At 34.7% G+C, this 18,614-nt stretch overlaps 1 protein-coding gene across 2 annotated transcripts; it reads right to left on the reverse strand.

Moving 5' to 3' along the window:
* Positions 1-1,282: 1,282 nt before the first annotated feature.
* On the reverse strand, positions 1,283-18,190 carry LOC106668334 (condensin complex subunit 3). 2 transcript variants are annotated; one of them, XM_014396990.2, is made up of 24 exons: positions 17,905-18,190; positions 13,686-13,865; positions 13,481-13,621; positions 11,164-11,251; positions 10,858-11,085; positions 10,658-10,802; positions 10,383-10,598; positions 10,224-10,325; positions 9,944-10,115; positions 9,807-9,881; positions 9,609-9,749; positions 9,444-9,551; positions 5,161-5,278; positions 4,993-5,099; positions 4,811-4,928; positions 3,414-3,643; positions 3,174-3,338; positions 2,972-3,091; positions 2,729-2,910; positions 2,503-2,583; positions 2,360-2,440; positions 2,038-2,082; positions 1,472-1,528; positions 1,283-1,414 (listed from the first exon to the last, which is right to left on the reverse strand). In XM_014396990.2, the coding sequence occupies exons 1-24, from the start codon at positions 18,028-18,030 to the stop codon at positions 1,351-1,353; spliced, it is 3,090 nt and encodes a 1,029-aa protein (XP_014252476.1). In that variant the 5' UTR covers positions 18,031-18,190; the 3' UTR covers positions 1,283-1,350. The 2 variants fall into 2 exon arrangements, with proteins under 2 accessions (XP_014252476.1, XP_014252477.1); XM_014396991.2 differs by lacking the exon at positions 1,472-1,528.
* Positions 18,191-18,614: the final 424 nt, after the last annotated feature.

Below are 18,614 nucleotides of genomic sequence, written 5' to 3' on the forward strand. Positions count from 1 at the left end.
TAAAACTTCTCTGGAAAAAAATTCTTGGATATTACTCTTTTCCATGTTAAGCAATTGCATCCGAACCAGGATTCTGGTTGGACTCCTGACAGGGCACAGCTACCTAAGAAAGCACATGTACCGGATAGGAGTACAGACAGAAGAAACAGTGTACAAATATTGCCAGGAAGAAGAGGAGTCCTCAGAATACATTTTGTTTTTTGTGAAGATCTATGTATGTGCAGGTTCTTGCAAAAGATGATAAGCCGCACGCAAGATCTTACACTAAGGAGCCGCTGGCAAAGCTATGGAGGTTGATTAGCAACCTCAAGCTAGCCAGTGATTTATAGAAAAAAAGGGGAGCATAATGGATCAACACAGGTCAAGGTGCAGGCCTTGTGGCCGCCTCTTTTATCCCTATCCTAAATGCTCTTCCATTAGTTCTTAATTTCTCCCAATTCCATCTCCGCTGGGCATGTGACTCATAGACAACAGTTATGTTATCTAGTTGGCATGCCAAAACTGGAGTGTTTTCACCCTTTTCATAAGTCACTCGCTCAGTTCTCATTTCAGACGTACCGCGTTTGTCATTCAGCTCCGTGTTCACCTAGACCGACTTGTGTGAGCATTGCCAAACCTATGCTTGTCTTTCAAGTCTAATATTTAGATCAAATATCTTTTAAATTACTCCTTCCTGTTTTTGATCACATTGGTTGAATTTATACGTTACAAATTAAAAAGTAAAAATTGAAAATAAACAAAAACTAAAGAAACTATTTAGTGATAGAGATTATTTGTGCTTAGATTCATGATGCGAATTATTTTTTATAGAAGGAAATAAAGAACAAATTAAAAACAAAATTTGGTTTGTTTTTATTTAGTAATTGTACATACTACTAAAAGTTACACATAATTAAACAAGTTTTTCAAATAAAATAGTGTATGTTCTTTAGTAATTTTAAAAAAATGCATCTTAAATTTGTATATAAAATTTTAATTTTATTTAATAATTTATAAAATATTTTCATAGTCTTATTATTCGTATTGTAGATTGTTGAACATATATTGCATCATGGAATTTTTATTTATTAACAGAAAGTTTTCAAACTCATGACATGAATCCTCATGTGATAATTACATTTGTTTTTCCAGTGGATTTCCTATGATTTGCATACAGTATATGTCCTACAACCTACAATACAAATAATAAAAATTAATTATTATTTACAAAAAATATATTTTAATATTAATTTATATAAAAATATTATGTACATATAAAATATATACATTAACAAAACTGACGTTGTTCCTCATCGTGTTTATATTGTTAAAACAAAATAACAATTTTATAGAAGTAAAATGAATTTTAAATCACTTTACATCTTTATCCGGGTTGGTTCTAGATCTCAATCTCGCTTTGATCGGTGGAGTCGACCTAAAAATTGAAATTTTTTAAATTTAATATTAAACAAACTTTTCGCCAAATACTCACATCTTTTTATTTTCCACTTCTTTCACTTTTACTTTCTTTTTTCTTTCCAAACTTGGACTAAAAGTTTATATATGTTAAATGCCACTGTTAATTATTCAATTAACTTAAATGCAAACCAGAATGCAAAACAATCTAGTTTAAATTAATACCTAGCCCGATTATTTCAATAATGCATTAAAAAAAAGCCCAATAAAAAATAAGCAGTGCTGTTAAAAATGTCAAGCATTCTCATCCATCAATCACATTCCAAAAATCCCAATTAGACTTGTTCCAAATTCATGCATCACGACCAGAATAAGATGGTAAATAAGAAGATAATGTTGTTAAAAAGGGAAAGGTACAAATTAAACTACAAAAAAAGCAATATTGCAACAGTTTTTAATAACATCTTACAGCCCAGCAAAATAGATATAAACATTTATGTAACAAATAATTTGTTTAAAAGGAGTATTTTTAGTAAGAATAGCATAGTAATAAACAAGCATAAAATTATAAATTAAAAAAAAATGAGTTGCAAAAAAAACTAGCGAAAAGTACAATTGTGGATATTTTAAAAATACACAAACCTTAAATCAGAGACTGCAGTGTCAACTCTCGACCTGTGATCATCCCTGAAAAAATTTAAAAAGAAAATTAAGTTTTAATCTTGTGACTCTTTTGTTTCCTTGTATTTTTGTATTGTAAATAATTGTAAAAGCTAAAATAATTAGAAACACTTCTCCAAAACCTTTACAGAAAATCGAATGGCACCTAAAATGGAATAAAAGTTAAATAAAATATGAATAAAATCCTATTTCTGTTGTACTAAATGAAGAAAATTGACTATTTTATGCCGATTTTTTTTTTTTTTGACCAATTAGTGATTGCATTCCTCCCCACTATACTGACTTCTTAGTCTTCTTCTTTTTAGGAGACTTCTTTTCTTCGTGGTTATCATCCTCATCTTCTTGGTCTGTCTCGCTAATCACTCTGAAAAAAATTATGTACAAATAAAATTTTTAATATCAGTTGAAAAAATTAAATATACTAACTGAGCAGGTGAAAGTGTCTCTTCGATTACACAATTTTCTTCCTTGTCACTATCAGAATTTGCTGTTTCTATTACCAATTGTCTTAAAACAAGATTCAGAAATAAGTTAGTTAAATTAGTTGGATTAATTAATTTATTGATTTTTATGAAGGCATGCAAAAAAAATTATATGACATTCGCACAATTTTTCACGAGATCTGTAAACGTTGAAATAATGTTGATAATACCTTTTCCGTATTATGGAATCCTGTATGTCTTCACCACTTTCTATAGATTCTATTTCAAAGGTTGCCTCACTTGGTTTACTTCCTCTCTCCAATTCTGACGATTCAGGAATTATTTTGGGTTGGGTTTTCCCTTTTCGCGGTTTTTTGTTTGCAATTTCCTCTTCCGTGTTTTCACTACTTGACTATAAATTACCCTCATTAAACAATCATGATTTTAAAAGTTTCAAAACATTAGACAATTACAGCGTCTTGTATTTTTTCTTTATTGTTATCTTTTTTATAGTTGGCATTAAGCTCTTCGACCTTTGATTTAAACGTTTCTAGCATTCTGTAAATTCGTTTATCGGTAAGTTTCTTCATTTGCTAAACATTAAGAAATATCAATTATTATTGTATATTTTATATTTATATATTCTATGTTTCTTTTATTTCTTAAGAAACATACCTTTAGTACTGTTTTCAACTTAGATAACAGAGTTGGAGCAAAGTGACCATCTGAAAGATCTAAATCGAGATAAGACAGTGCTTTGACGAGCACCCAAATGCTTACATCACCAGAATTAAGCTCATCACATATAACCACAGCAAGCCGATAATGGTAACTTCCCAGCTGAAATTATGCAAACAGTTTGAAAAGCAAGGTATTTGATAAATTTCTAAAATTTCTAAGAAAGAAGAAATTCACCTCTTCAAAATTTGAACAGTTTGAAACTAGGTCAGAACGAACGAGGCTTATCAGAAGTTTTGATACAGAGACCTGATCGATTTCTGCAATTGGCTGTGTGTCGTCTGCTTCGTTGATCGCCCTTAGTGTCGGAATAAACGAGTCGATAACAATTTGCCCAGAGTTAAGTCTTTTGGTTGAAAATAGGCTGAAAAACATGCCAAGGCCCTGCCTCACTTCTGGGTCTTGTTCTAAAACCAGATAAAATCTATAATACTGAGCTTAGCATTTATATACAGACTGTCCCAGTTCCTTCTGACGAAACTCAGGGAATCGATTCTACTCTTTGTTTGGAGCAAAAAATGCCCAGGAGAAAATTTTCGGAAAGTTCTCTATTTGGAAGATATTCGTCAATTTAGGTTTTTTCAACTTTTCTCTACCTTACCACATAAAAACTCTTACAACTTCCAAAATGTTGAGACTACAACAAATCCAATTACACCATTTGAAAGAACGCTAAATTTGCTGAAAGATAGTTCTATTTGCAATAATCTGAATGATATAAAATGTTAGCCAATATCAGTTGGAACATGCCAAAATTACAAAATTTAAAATTTTGGTCATGATTGCACGTTCTACTGAGGTTATAAAAAATGCCTACAACTTGTCAAATTTCACAAAAACTTTTTCATCTAATATGCTTTACATTGATATATCCATCGCTTTGTAAAATAATATTTATATTAATATATCTTTCAGTAACACACCCTACCTGTTACATTCTGTGATGATATTGTTTAAACTTCGATGCCATCCAGCATTTTTCATTCAACCGGTCAAACAAGTGTCATTTTTATTTTACAAAGAGAGTTCTAATTGATTTATTTCTACCCCCTTCAAATTTACCTTAGCTCACATTTTCGAACATTCAATTGTTATTTTTCAACTCTACTAGAATGTTATTTAAAAACCTGGATATATCAATGTAAAGCGTATTAGATGAAAAAGTTTTTGTGAAATTTGATAAGTTGTAAGTAATTTTTTGTAACCTCAGTAGAACGTGCAATCATGACCAAAATTTTAAATTTTGTAATTTTGGCATGTTCCAACTGATATTGGCTAACATTTTATATCATTCAGATTATTGCAAATAGAAGTATCTTACAGCAAATTTAGTGTTCTTTCAAATGGTGTAATTGGATTTGTTGTAGTTTCAACATTTTGGAAGTTGTAAGAGTTTTTATGTGGTAAGGTAGAGAAAAGTTGAAAAAACCTAAATTGACGAGAATATCTTCAAAATAGAGAACTTTCCGAAAATTTTCTCCTGGGCATTTTTTGCTCCAAACAAAGAGTAGAATCGATTCCCTGAGTTTCGTCAGAAGGAACTGGGACAGCCTGTATAAGATATAAAAAAATACCTGTCTCGGGATTGAACCAAGCGAGCGTTAAGTGGGCGAGAACCAACGGCGAACTGATATGTCCAGAAAGCAGGAGCTTGGCCAAGCCAAGACATACCTTTGCCCTAACTTCTGGTACCTAACAATTAAATAAAAACCTCAATCAAACTGTAATAAAATTATTTAAAAAAATAAGTTTTTACAGAGGTGTCAAGCAGTGAAACAAAAATTCCTATGAGCTGTTTCATAGAATTAGTTGGTAGTGTGGCATCCTGAGAGAAATCCGCTAGAGAGAACTCCTTTTTCTTTACTAAAAATAAAACATAAGAAATCAATTAAACAGTTTATGTAGATTTTATTTCTTTTTTTACTTGTTGATGGTTGGTCTTTGTATGAATCCGTTCCGAAATTATAAAGATTTAGGCCATGTACCAAAAGTATGTCAAAAATTGCATCCAAAGCTGACAGGCACAAATCGTTATCATTAACCTTGAATATAAATATTAAATTTTAATAAACTAGTTATAAAACTATAATGTTAGTGTATAAGATACACTAAATTACTAATTAAATTTTGATAATTGAACTCATACAGGGTTGCCAGTATCAGTCTGAGACTCAGGCCATTTTTCGGACACAGCACATCCTATTGGCTAATATTTTTCCTCACCTTTTTGAATTTCCACAGTGAAACAGTTTTTGCTTGAAAACCAACTTCCAACGCTTGAGAAAATTGGCTAATTTCAAATTTCTTTTGCCCCAGCTTTTTGATTTTTAAAGGTAAGATTTGATTATTTTTACATTAAATATGAATGCAGAATTTATGGTTAAGCTGATAAATGTAGAAGATTGTGTAATTTTCATGGTTTCGCTAAAGAAAAAAATCCAAAAGTTTAACAATTTGGTGTTCTCTTAACTTAATCTGTAATAACGTCACCTAAGGTGGGACCCACCCAGGAATACTAATTTAGACAAAATATAGAACGGAGAAAAAACTATGCTTTATATTTAATATAACAGTTACATGTATTGGGCTGGTGCAAAAATAAGCAGGTTTTGCAAAGGCAGTCAAAACTATTTTTAATTTTTATAAATTTATTCGAAATATTTTCCATCTCAACCTACATAGCTTTGCCAACATGTAATAAGCACTTTTATTCCACTGACATAAAAATCTTAATTTCGACCCACATTAAAGTCTTGAAAGTCATTTTCGGCATCACGTTTTCTAAAAATTTTATCTATCAAGAATTTATCATATTGCCTAGAAAATTGGAAATCTGTAGGACAGACGTCGGGTGATATGGAGGATGTGGTAAGGTTTCATATCCAAAGTCCTTAAGTTTCCTCAGGGTTGGAATTGCTACATGTCACCTAGATTATCATGAAGAAGAATCAGCCCCTTACGGTTTACCAATGCTGTACAGAGACGTAGCAGTTTCCCGTGCATTTTGACAATTTCTTGGCAATATTCCTCTGCAGTTACAGTTTCACCATAATTCAGGAAATTATAGTGAACAACTCCAGCAGTACATCACCAAACAGTCACCATAACCTTTTTTTTGGATGCAGATTTAGTTTCAAGAAGTGTTTTGGCGCTTCATCCTTGTCCAACCACTGGCCTGTGTGCCTTGTGTTATCGTACAGATTCCATTTTTCATCTCATGTGATAATTTGATTGAGAAATGGATCATTTTGGTGGCACAACAAAAGAGACGTGCAAATTTCAATGCGCTGATTTCTTTGGGCTTCAGTTAGTTCTTGCGGTACCTTGTCGAGCTTCTTTACTTTACCAATTTGCTCCAGATGCCAAGCAACAGTTGAGTGGCCAACACTAAGCTCTTCCGCCGTGTTTTCTTATGCAAATTTTCTTCAATCGACTTCTTTTTTTTTTTTTTTTTGCCTTATGATCTATGCATATTAGCCAATCTTCTTCTTATATGTGAATTCTTATATGTGTGTTCAAATTTGGGGGGGGGGGGGTTATCGTGAAAAAAGGGCCAGAGGCGACGGTGGGAATCAAACCCACGACCGCGGCGTGAGTCTCTCATGCTAACCACTCGGCTAACGCGGTCCCCGACGTTTTGAGTTGGTCATTGTCCACAATAGAAGACCTACCACGACCTTCCCTGTCTTCGAGATAGAAGTCTCCAAAACAAAATCTTTAAAACCATTGCTGCACTGTGCATTTGCTATGCTTCCCCCCCCCCAAACTGCAATGATGTTAAACACAGTTCGGGCAGCACTTTGCACAAGTTTAAATTCGTATAAATAAATTTGACAAAAATCTGGTTTGGACATATTTAATTTCCTCACTCATACAAAAATTCAATGTAAACTAAAATGTTTTGTATAAAAGATAACAGTTAAAAGTATTTATAATTATTCAGAAATCGTGAGATGCAGTCTGGTGTGATGTAGGTTTCAGAAAAACATTTTCTTTATCGTGCCAACATTTCAATCTTTATTGAGATCATCTTCAGGGCTCAAAGTGTTTGTCTTCTGTGTAATTGTGCCATTCTTGCATGTCGTGTTGAGAGTGAATTTATTATAATCCATAAATTATATTTGAGGATTTGGCTGTTTATGTAGCAAGTAAAAATAAAACCAATGTTCAAAACATGCATTAAGCGAGGAACACACTAACCTAACACAACGCAACACGACGTAACCCAACACCTAGCTCGTTTTGGTAGGATGTGCACATCTGTTCGACATGCCATGTCGTGCATTATAAATCAGTATCCAAATCGCAATGCCTCTTTTGTTGTTAATCATTATTAAGAGCAAAATCATGTAATAAATTGTTAGTTAAATTGTAATTATTATTAATCAGAAATCGTGAGATGCGGTCTACCACCTTCACGATTTCTGAACAATCATCGACTAACGGTCACTAATCACCACACAAGTCTTTAATTTATCCTTTTAAAATGCTTAATTTGGAAGGCCAAATGTATGCAAAAATCCCATTTTAAATAACATGTAAAATGTATTCGTTTTTTAATTAGAATTTCGAATTTTGGTTCCATAATTTAAACATTTCCCATAGGCTTGTATGGTCAATAATAATAACAATAATGGAGTCAGACTAGCAACAGTCTCAGAATGATCGTTATCTTTTTATTCTTCCCTTCAAATATGAACTAATGCTACATAAGAAACAAAAACACAATAACTTTTTTTTTGAGGGAGCTATCTTTTTATTTAAATTGCGATTTTGGGCATTGCAGTTTATTACCCCGCAATTTGTATTTTCTTCTATTTCATTTTTCCGCTCTGGCAGCCTAAAAAATTCCTGAAAAAAGAAAGAAATCTTGCACGCACAACTCTCATTCAAACTTTAGCACTTTAGCACATTCAACAGTTAACAATTTGGGAAAAGGCTTAAATATCATTATGTTAAATTTGTTTTAAATAAATATTTGCTTTGGTGATTGATCAGCCTTCTCAGTTTAAACATTTTTTTCCCCAAAAGGTAGATTGGGGATGAGGCCAGGAAGGCAGAATCAACATTTATTTTCTTGTTGAGCTTTCGGCAAAATATGTCGCCTTCATCAGGACTTTGAAAAAATAGTTTTACTGTATGAACAGGTACATGTGTGGATAATGGAGAGCTGGTAGAACCCACCTTCAAATATAAACCACTTATAATATAGAACGTGGGTTCTACCGGCTCTCCACACATGTTATCCACACATGTACCTGTTCATACAGTAAAACGATTTTTTCTAAGTCCTGATGAAGGCGATATATTTTGCCGAAAGATCGAAGAAAATAAACGTTCCTGTCTTCCTGGCCTCATCCCCAATCTACGTTTTGGAAAGAAAAATGTTTTAAATAAAGATATTCTGGTGTTTTGATAAATTTCTGAAAAAAACCATCATAAGAAGTCATAAATTTTTGATCTTGTTTAATTTGGTTTACATTAAAATATGCATGTTGTAATTAATATAACAACAAAATTACAAATACATAGTTTGAAATAAACTACAAAAAAATATGAGTGACTGCTTCTGACACTACTTGATGAAAATGGTGTAATTTTATGAGCCAAATCATGTAATCAATTGTTAGTTAAATTTTATGAGCCAAACCATGTAATAAATTGTTACTGAAATTTATTTTATCAATAAATGGTATTCCGGTGTTTTTAAAAATTGTCTGTCAAACCATTAAAATTAAATTCACTAATTTCGTGGTCCGCTTGACCAATTAATACATTACAATTAAAGAATTTTTATAAAAACTTATGAAATTTTGATCTATTTTAAATTGGTTTACATTAAAATAAGCATGTTGTAATTAATATAACGACAATACATGTAGTTTGAATAAAAATATGAGTGTCCAGTTCTTTTATCTTTGACTGTATTTGATGCTATCCTACGAAAATCTCGACAATGGGGATCGCAGAGTCTAGAGTAGGGTAGCATTCGACGGCATCGAGCAGATGTGCACAGGAGTAATACAATCTCATGGGAAATTGGACATAGGATTTGTGTCGGGTGGCTTCGGATCACGTCGCGTTGCGTTGGGTGTGTTCCCGTCTTTGATTTTGCACTAACCCAATATATGTTAAAAAAAGATCCTAGAGGGCTGACATACTTTCAGGCTCCCACATTCAACATATTGAACTTTCTATACCACTCACTTGTATAAAGAAGTATAGGAATTGCTGATTCGCAAGCTCTGAATTCCAGATGCACATGATTGCCATAACCTGCTGGGCCAGATTCAAGACATGGCTGTTGTGATCACCCTGGAAAAGTCCAGCACTTATACTTTTGCTACTTTATTACACCTTAGCTGGGCTTACCGATAGACAACCCACGATGAAATGATCCTTTAATGTCAGCAATGTCGGATCGAGTTTCTGCACATCAGGAGCTTTTATGAACTCGAGGATTATTGTAAGGCACCTAATCAGTGTTTCGGGGTCTTTTCTGAGCTCCCTTTCCTAAAAAATTTCTTATTGGCAAAACAGAACGTGAAAAATAAAAATATATCTGCTTACACATTCAAGCATCTGTGTTCCACATTGCAAGTTGGCCATTTGTTGTTCTATTGTTGCGCTTTCATTCAATTCAACCTGGGAAATTTTTAATTGTAATTTTTTTTTTGCCTTTATTCAAATCTGTTTCATTTATTTACCATGGTCTTATCAAAAAGTGGTTCCCTAATATCTGAAATTATTTCAGCCATGACAGTGAGCCGTTCTTTTACAATAGGCATGGTCTTTTGTATGTGCGAGACCAATATTGGAATGAAACTAAGTTCATTTTCATAAGTTAGAAGGTTTATACATAACTGCTTCAATCTCATTCTAAACAATGCAACAACCATGTCAATCACGCTTTATTTTAATTTCAAGAAAATATAAGATCCTGATACTTCATTTTAATAACAAAAGGTTAAATATGGAACAGCATACCTTCCCATTTCATCAGATAAAGAATAAGATGAAGCCATTTTTAATAAGAGCTTCATAATATATTTATTCTCAATTTTTCCAAGTTTAAGATTTTCTAAAAATCTAAAGCAAAACATATTAGATTTTAAAAAAAAAAATACATTCACATTTTCACATTACTCTTTTATATAGTCCGTGTATGCTGTCAGCTCTGGTAAAATCTGAAATATACTATCCTCATCAATATCGTTTCCGTGGATCTCAGTGGACGAGAAATACTGAACGGCATAGTACCACAGGGCGGCTACTTCTGGTGTTAAATTCTTGAAAGTTATCAATTTTTCCAAATTCTGCATTCCTTTTATCAACTCTTTGAGAGTCGATGTGGGCTGTTTCCTACGATTTCAAACATTGAGAAACATTTGTAATTTTTTTATGGGATTGAACGGATTTACTTGAATAGCTCAAATGCTATGGCTTTCAATATGTCTTCATTCATTGTCTCGACATCAAGAGCCTTAAAGAGTTGGAGCACATCACAGTTACACTGCTTGAACCATGTCATGATTAATTGCTCAATTACGAATTCCCTGACAATTTCTGAAAAATTAGAAGTATATATATATATTTTAAATAGCAATTGATATGTTTTTACCTTTTCGGTTTTTTAGTCCCGTTGTAAGGATGCTCTGTCGTTGGTTTATGGTAAACCTCTGTATTTTAAGCCTGGATAGGGTTTTATAAGCGGCTTTTTTCACTTGAACCTGAACATCTTTGATCTTTTCTATGATGTGAGGAAGTGTCTGCGAAGTCACGGCAATGTGCGATATCACCTTTTCACGGACAATAGCACTTGGGTCAGACACCATGTGGAATACAAAAGCTGACAAATATAAAAAAAGTTAAGGTATATTTAACAAATTTAAAACAAGGTTCACCAGGATTAGATGGAAAATCACACCTTTAACAATGGCACAATCATTATCATAAGGATCTTGAAGTCGTTGTAACGCCATTACCGCTTGTGCCCTTATAGTGTGAGATTTATCCTAAATAAACAAATATTACATTAATTTTTATTAATGTGGCTGCAAACATGAGGAATTGCCGAATGCCGACTAGTGGGAATGGGTGCTCGGTTATTCACCAAGCAAAAATATTCAGTGCTCGCCTTTCTCGGCTAATTGTCAGTTTCCTTGTCAGCTTCAAAGTGCACAAATATTCGTTTAGTACAGATATCAACTGTAATCATCAATCAACATTGCTATTTATTTTTCAATAATAAACGATTCCTAACTAGTATGAATGAAAGAACATCATAACATTGTTTCTATCTGTTAGGAATGGATAGGTCCAGCATAACAGTCTTGGCATTCCTCAATCTGTACCAAGCTGAACCAATAATATGGAACGCTTCTCCTTCATATCACAAAAAAAATGGAAAGGGGCGGCGGTGGCCGCAACAGTTTAGGCACTGACACGGCGCTCATCACTATAAGGGGAAGGTCCCGGGTTCGAATCCAGCGGCCCTGCATTCGAACCCGACATACTTACAAACGGGCTTTTTTTTCAAAAACACCAGCACCCTGAGGGTTGATATGACCTTGCTGTTACAAACCCTTGTTTAAAAAAAGAAAAAAATGGAAAGAGGTTTTTCTCTCTATGCAGCTCAACGGCTTCAAACTATGTAAAAGCGAACAATAACACTACTCTTGAATATAGTAGAGATCGTCCCTCTATCTTGTCTGAAAATTAATGAATAAAAGCTTTATTTACACAAAAGTATTTACATTAACTTTACATTTCGAAAAAGCTAAATTGACAATGGCCTTAGCTGTCTGTCGAGTTGCTTTATAGATTTATATCCCTATTTTTGTATCTTGAGAATGACCTTTGATTTTAAAAATTGAAGTGGTCAACCAGGTATTTTCGGTACCGCAGGGCGTTAATGAGGTACACCACAAGCTTCCTCCAGTTATCCCTTCCGTTAAGGATTGCAATGACTTCTTCTACATCCAGCTTCAGTTTCCCAAAGTACCTTTGGCGGAATTCTCTCAGAACGGGGCACACTCCTATGAAGTGGAGAGTGTCCTCCGGGACGTTGAGGTTACATAAGGAGCAAATGATGGCGTGGTCCTGTCTCCACGGTTGGCAGTTCAGTTGAAGCAATTCACCCCTCGCCCTCAAGACCAGAGACACCTCATAGGCTGTCATATTTGAGCACTCCATGTAGTTTCGCCCTAAGTCAAAATCCAGTCTTGCGTACAGTAAGCTGTTTCTCACACGGGTTACCAGGTCTTTCCTTTTGCTCGCCTCCATTTTTTAATCAGGTCAGTGGCATTAGAGGACTTCATTTCCTTCCTACTCACTCCTACACCGTACAGCCTACCTAACTCTGACAGCTGCTTGTGCCATAATATGCTTTTATTTATTACCACATCGGCCAAAAACTGCGTCAGTCTGTCAGGTGTGTGATTCAGTACTTTCCTTATATATTTCAAATGCAGGCACAAAGTGTGACTGTAGAGTGGCGTGACCGAGCACTCAATTAACTTAACACTGTAAGGTAAAGGTCCCGGGTTCGAATCCAGCGGCCCCTGCATTTGAACTCGACATACTTACAAGTGTTTTTTTTTTTTTTCAAAAACACCGGCACCCCGAGGGTTTATATGACCTCTGCTGTTGCAAACCCACGTAAAATTAAAAAATTTTTTTGGAAAAGTATTGGGCCTGGAATATGATTGGTGCGTTAAGGAATGTGGGGAAAAAGTTGACTGTTATTGAGGACATTTTGTTTATGCGTATGTTTATATATTTGGTGATGTTTGACACCGAAAAATTTATTTGAGAGGTCCAGTTGCCTCCACCTATTTATGCAATTAGTTTGTAGGAAAATTTGAATAGAGTAGTAAAGGTAAAAATTTCTTTCTCCCAAGTTGATTCAACAATAAAATTCCCGTAACATATCCTACATGAAGAGGGTTCATTTTGAAACTAACTACACTGGAACGTGCTGTTCTTACACATGTGTAGAGTAGTCTCGTATTTCCTAGCATGCATTTCAAATGCTCTGTATAGAAACCTTTAAAAGAGGTGTGAAAAAAAAAAGTGACAGGAGTCGTTCCAAATGCTGTGTTTTGAGCGCTCATGTAGAATAGGGCTTAATAATATTATCTGTTTAGGGAAATCGGCTTTTAATTTGATTAGTCACGTTGTGTTACAAATTTTCATTCAATTGTGTCAAGTTTAGGGAAATGCAGTAAATTTAAAAGACTTACCTGTAGACGCTCCAGCATGATATTTCCGATATTTTCAAATATGTTCTGATCGAGTGAAGCCTGGTCGCCCTTTTCATTCAGGAGCCTGTTTATAAACTCGCAAGTCCTGAATCGGATGTTGGGGTTTTTTATGTTGTGGTTCTGTAAAATTAAACGTTAGAAGGAAATATTCTGAGCCTATTAATAATTTCAGCCTATGACATACTTCGAAAATAAAATTGAAAATTGACTCAGGAAACGGATCTTCCTCGCCAAAAGTGTTTTCGTGGAAAATGCAATACTTGGCCGCAAAGTCAAGCACTGATTCGAGCCCTGGCGTCTTGTCTGGGCACATGAACAGCACAGCCAGACATTGTTTGAACTCCACTTCAAATGCCTCTTGATTCTGTAAAATATATTGTAGCTGTTTTTAAAAATGTTTCTCATAAATTATTTAAAGCGTTTTAAAACCAGAAAAAATTGAACTCAGTAGGCTATGTGGGTCCATCTCTGACTTATGTGTAGTAGTGTTTTATTGTACTTGGTGGCAAGAATAATTAATAACAATAATATTAATTATTTAATGGTTATTCTTGAGATTCCACACAACTTTTGTAATTATTCATTAATTTTTCTATTATTAATTTTAATATGATCATTACCCTTACAATAGAAGAAGAGAAGGATATCAAAAACAAATTGAAGAACTGCACTTTGAAGTGAAAACAAACACACATCTTTTTTTTGGTATTAAGTTGATGAAGAAGGATCCGTTTGTAATAAAAAATTAATTGAAGAAAAATAGGTTATGAAATGGAATGAAGTGGAAAAACCAAAAGGCAATTGCTAGTGAAATTAGGAAGAAAATCAAGACGAAAATTTTACATGGAAAACTCCTCCACAGTGGAAAAAACTGCAAAATAAAGTTTGGTAACAGGCTTCTTACAGCGATTGGGTCTATTTCAGTAATGTTCAGGGGGTAAGTAATCAGTAATTATTGCATGAATTTGAAAAGGCATCTCAGAGACAACAAACAACTACATTTGTGTCATAGAGTCAAAAAGACTAATGCAGAGTTAAAAAGTATTCCGTTGATTTTTTTTTTTTTTTTAATTGCTACTTCTTCAGATAAATTTGACATACTGAAAGACACAATTTAGACTGGCAATATCGCAGAAATTGGAGATGGTGTTCATTCCCTCGATGGGCCTATTTGTTGTTATCATTTGTCTTAAAAAACACATTATTCAATGAAAATAACCAACATCCTTTTCAGATATTAATCGACACCCAATATTACTAGAAATAGTATGGCGAACAAGAAAACTTTTGTGTGCATGACTGGGGAATGATGTCGGTATTTTTCGACTGTTACTACGTCATCATTTAATGAACAGGCACTATTCCTCATACCAGCCAACTGTTCATAAATAATTTTGTCAACATACTGTCAAGGGTTTTACATGATGTTTACATTATAAAAACATTATACAACTGTCAAGGGTGCTGCTTGTACACACTGAGAGGCAAAAAAAAGTGGCCAGCATTGTTTTGTTTTAGTAAATACTTGGTATTGTTATAATTTTTATTTTTTATTATTTACTGTATATTTAAAAGAAAAATATAAAATAGCTAAATAAAAAATTAAACTGAGTAGAACAATTTTACCAAAAATGTTGCTATGAAATAACGAAGAAAATATTCAATTCAGTATGAAGTATGTATTTCCTCCAGTTGCGTTGATCACCACTTGCATTCGTCGTGGCATTGATTTTAGGAGGTTTTGAATGTAGAAATATTTTCATACTCCTCCAACACCATTCTCTATCATCACTGGGCAATTTTTTAATCTCTTTGACAACTCCTCCCATAGGTTTGATATGGTTAAGTACGGACTGCCTGCTGGACACACCAAACATTCAATTGAAGCCCGTTCCAAGTAGTCACCAACGATTCTACCTGTGAGCCTTGCATTGTCATGCATAAAAATAATTTGTCGCCAATTATTGGCATATAAGGAACAACTTCTGATAACACATCTTCAATGTATCGTACAGCTGTTAGGGAACCCTCGATGAAGATCAAGTTTGTACGACCTTCTGTAGAAATGCCTGTCCAAAGCATGACAAGATCTCCTCTATAGATTCTATGGAGTGAAACTATTATGGTGATATATTTCTCCAAACCCTCTCTCAGCCATCAGAAGACCTCAAACAAAACCATGACTCATCCGAAAAAAAGATTTTAGTCGTCTTGCTCAGACCAACCGATGTATTTCTTGCAAAACTTAACCAAACTGTCCTTTTCAGAAGTTCTGGATCAATGGCAGGCCTTCTCACACATGATCCAACTTCTGCAAGTCTTTGTCTTAAGGTGGCTCCAGGACATACAGTATTCACTGAATGCCGACTATCACCAAACGTTTGCCAAGTTTCGAGATGCTCATCTTGACATTTGCCAATGTACCCACATGCGGGATTTGTAAAACCACCCAGTTTGTGTGAAAGCAGCGAATATTGCCATATGCAATAGTGCTGTGCGAGTACTCAACTTACTACCAATCGTGATGGTAACAATGATACCGTCATTGTTGCAGCTGCGGTACTGTTTTGTGTAGTGGCTACAATCTCATTCCCAAATCAGTTGCCCTATCTTACTTTCGAACTATTTCCACACAGCAAAAATCTCATTCCATTTTTGCGATTCAGAAGAGAAGCGTACTTATAGTGTTATTGTTTGCTTTTACATAGTTTGAAGTCACTGAGCTGCAGTGTGAAAAACTTCTTTCTGTTTATTGTGATTCGGAAGAGAAGCGTTCCACATTATTGGTTCAGCTTGGTACAGATCGAGGAACTCCACGACTGCTATGGTGGGCCAATCCATTCCTCCAACAGACAACGCTATGTTGTTCTTTCATTAATACATCTATACTAGTTAGGAATCATTTATTATTGAAAAAAAAAAATAAATAAATAAATAAAGCATATTGGGCATTTCTAATAAGCGGACAAAATCTAATGCCTAAGTTTGACTGTACTTTTTGCTAGTCTTAAGGTTGTTTTGTTAAAGCTCCAAACATGAGGTATTCACTGAATGCTGATTACTGCCGAATATTTGCGAAGTCTTGGCATGCTCGTCTTGGCATTCGCCAAATAGTATGCTAAGTATAGACACATATGTGATGTAGGGTTCATACAACCAGCCATTTTGTGCAAAAACAGTGAACATTCGCCAAGTGCTGTGCGAGTCAACATTCTACCAATCATGATGGACAACAGTGAAACTGTCATTGCTGCAGCTGCGGTTACTGTTTTGTGTAGTGGGTACAAATTCAGTCACAAATCAGTCACACAGTACTGTTGCCCCATCTCACATTTTAACCATTTCTACACATCGAAAACCTTGTTCCGTTTTTTTGTGATTCAAAAGGAAACTTTACAAATTATTAGTTCAACTTGGTACAGATCGAGGAACGCCGAGACTTATATTGAGCCAATCCATTCCTAACCAGACAGTGCTATGATGTTCTTACATTAATACATCTATACTAGTCAGGAATCATTTATTATTGAAAAATAAATAGCAGTGTTGATTGTTGATTGCAGTTGATATTCGTACAGTACAACTAATTCCCGAATGTGTGGATGCTTTAAGTTTGGCTACTTCACGAATATTTATGGACTTTGAAGCAGACAAGGAAACCGACAATTAGCCGAGCAAGGTGAGCACCGAATATTGTTGCTCCATGAACAACCGAGCACCCATCCATACTAGTCAGCATCTGAGAATACCGCTTGTATGCAGCCATTTTTACAGTCTGTAAACTGACATTAACATTTCTAACTTGTTGAAGTCGTTGCTTGATCTCAACAGCGGTATGATGCTGATTACGAAGTACATTCAAAATAAGACGATTATCACTCTGAGATGTGAAACGATAGCGACCTGATCCATGCCTTCTTGAGTAACCTCCAGTATCTTGGTAGCGATGGAAGGACCACCGGACTGTTGTTCTGGGGATGTTAAGCACCCTGGCCACGCTTAACTTCTTCCATCTTCCAGCAATGCTATGATTCTAGCCAAATCTATCACTCAAACAAATTGGCAACTCAAAAATGGTACTTATTAAAAAAAAAATCTAACCACTGGAACATTAGAAAGAAGCTGTTCAGAAAAACCTACAAAGAAGAGATTGACTATTCAAAGATTTATTTATAAAAACCAATTGTGACCAACCGATCAAACATAAGTGGGAGATTATTTACCTCTAATCCTTTAAAACGGACCAAATATAATCAATGGAGGATTGTCTAACTGATAAATAAAAATATTAAGGGTGGTTAATTTTTTTTTGCCTCTCAGTGCATGATTGGAGGAAAGTGGCCCGTTAAAGACATGAATTTTAAAATTAATAAACTTATCGTGGATTGTTTTATTACTGTCACCTTGTTGTAATCGGAGGCGAGCTCTTTCAGGAGCCTCGGGTGAGCGTTGCGCTTCTTCATCGCCGTCTCGAACGTCTTGTTCAACCCGAGGATCGGCTTTGTGTTCATCAGCTCTTCCACGCCCATGATGATTTCCCGAACAAGACTGGTAAAATCAAAGGGCGATCTTTCACCGGGCGGAACTTAAAATGTATTCATATTGAACTTAAAATCTATTTCAAGGCATCGGAGGGAAAACGACTAAGTAGAAATGGTAACCGATTTTATAACCTTCTGCAATGAATGGAGGGAAAGGGCATTACTTATCACGAATTACTTTCGTAAATCTTAGTAAAATTAATTCTCAAATTACCTTTTTTTAATATTCAAAGTATGTTTTATGATAGTTTGTTAAAACTTATCCCCGAACAAAATAACACACATATACAAAAATCGTTCTGTGTTTTCACTTAATTTCAGGTACGCATTGGTGACGCCTTGATGATATTCCGATGATACAAAATTTATGTTTAACGGTCCTATCTCATTGTAGAGATTCCTCGGTTAAAAAGCGAGAATAAACGGACCAAGGTGTTATGAAAATAGATGGTCAATAATTTGTCAAGTGTTACGCCGGCCTGTTGGCACAATTTGGATTTTTTTGGTCGAACTACTGCCTGAACTGTGCATTTCGCCGGCCACCGAGGTGTACCCCAAAAACGCAAGTCATT

This window comes from Cimex lectularius, unplaced genomic scaffold (genome assembly GCF_000648675.2).
Source record: "Cimex lectularius strain Harlan isolate CLEC.00 unplaced genomic scaffold, Clec_2.1 scaffold11, whole genome shotgun sequence".
NCBI lineage: Eukaryota > Metazoa > Arthropoda > Insecta > Hemiptera > Cimicidae > Cimex > Cimex lectularius.

Bases quoted from the DNA above. Each gene is read 5' to 3' on its own strand.
- LOC106668334 (XM_014396990.2), bottom strand. From the start codon at position 18,030: ATGGGCGTGGAAGAGCTGATGAACACAAAGCCGATCCTCGGGTTGAAC. The intron at 10,326-10,382 runs GTAATGTGAAAA...GTTTTGCTTTAG, and splicing joins TACACGGACTATATAAAAGA to ATTTTTAGAAAATCTTAAAC. The intron at 9,750-9,806 runs GTAAGCAGATAT...GAAATTTTTTAG, and splicing joins GAACACAGATGCTTGAATGT to GAAAGGGAGCTCAGAAAAGA.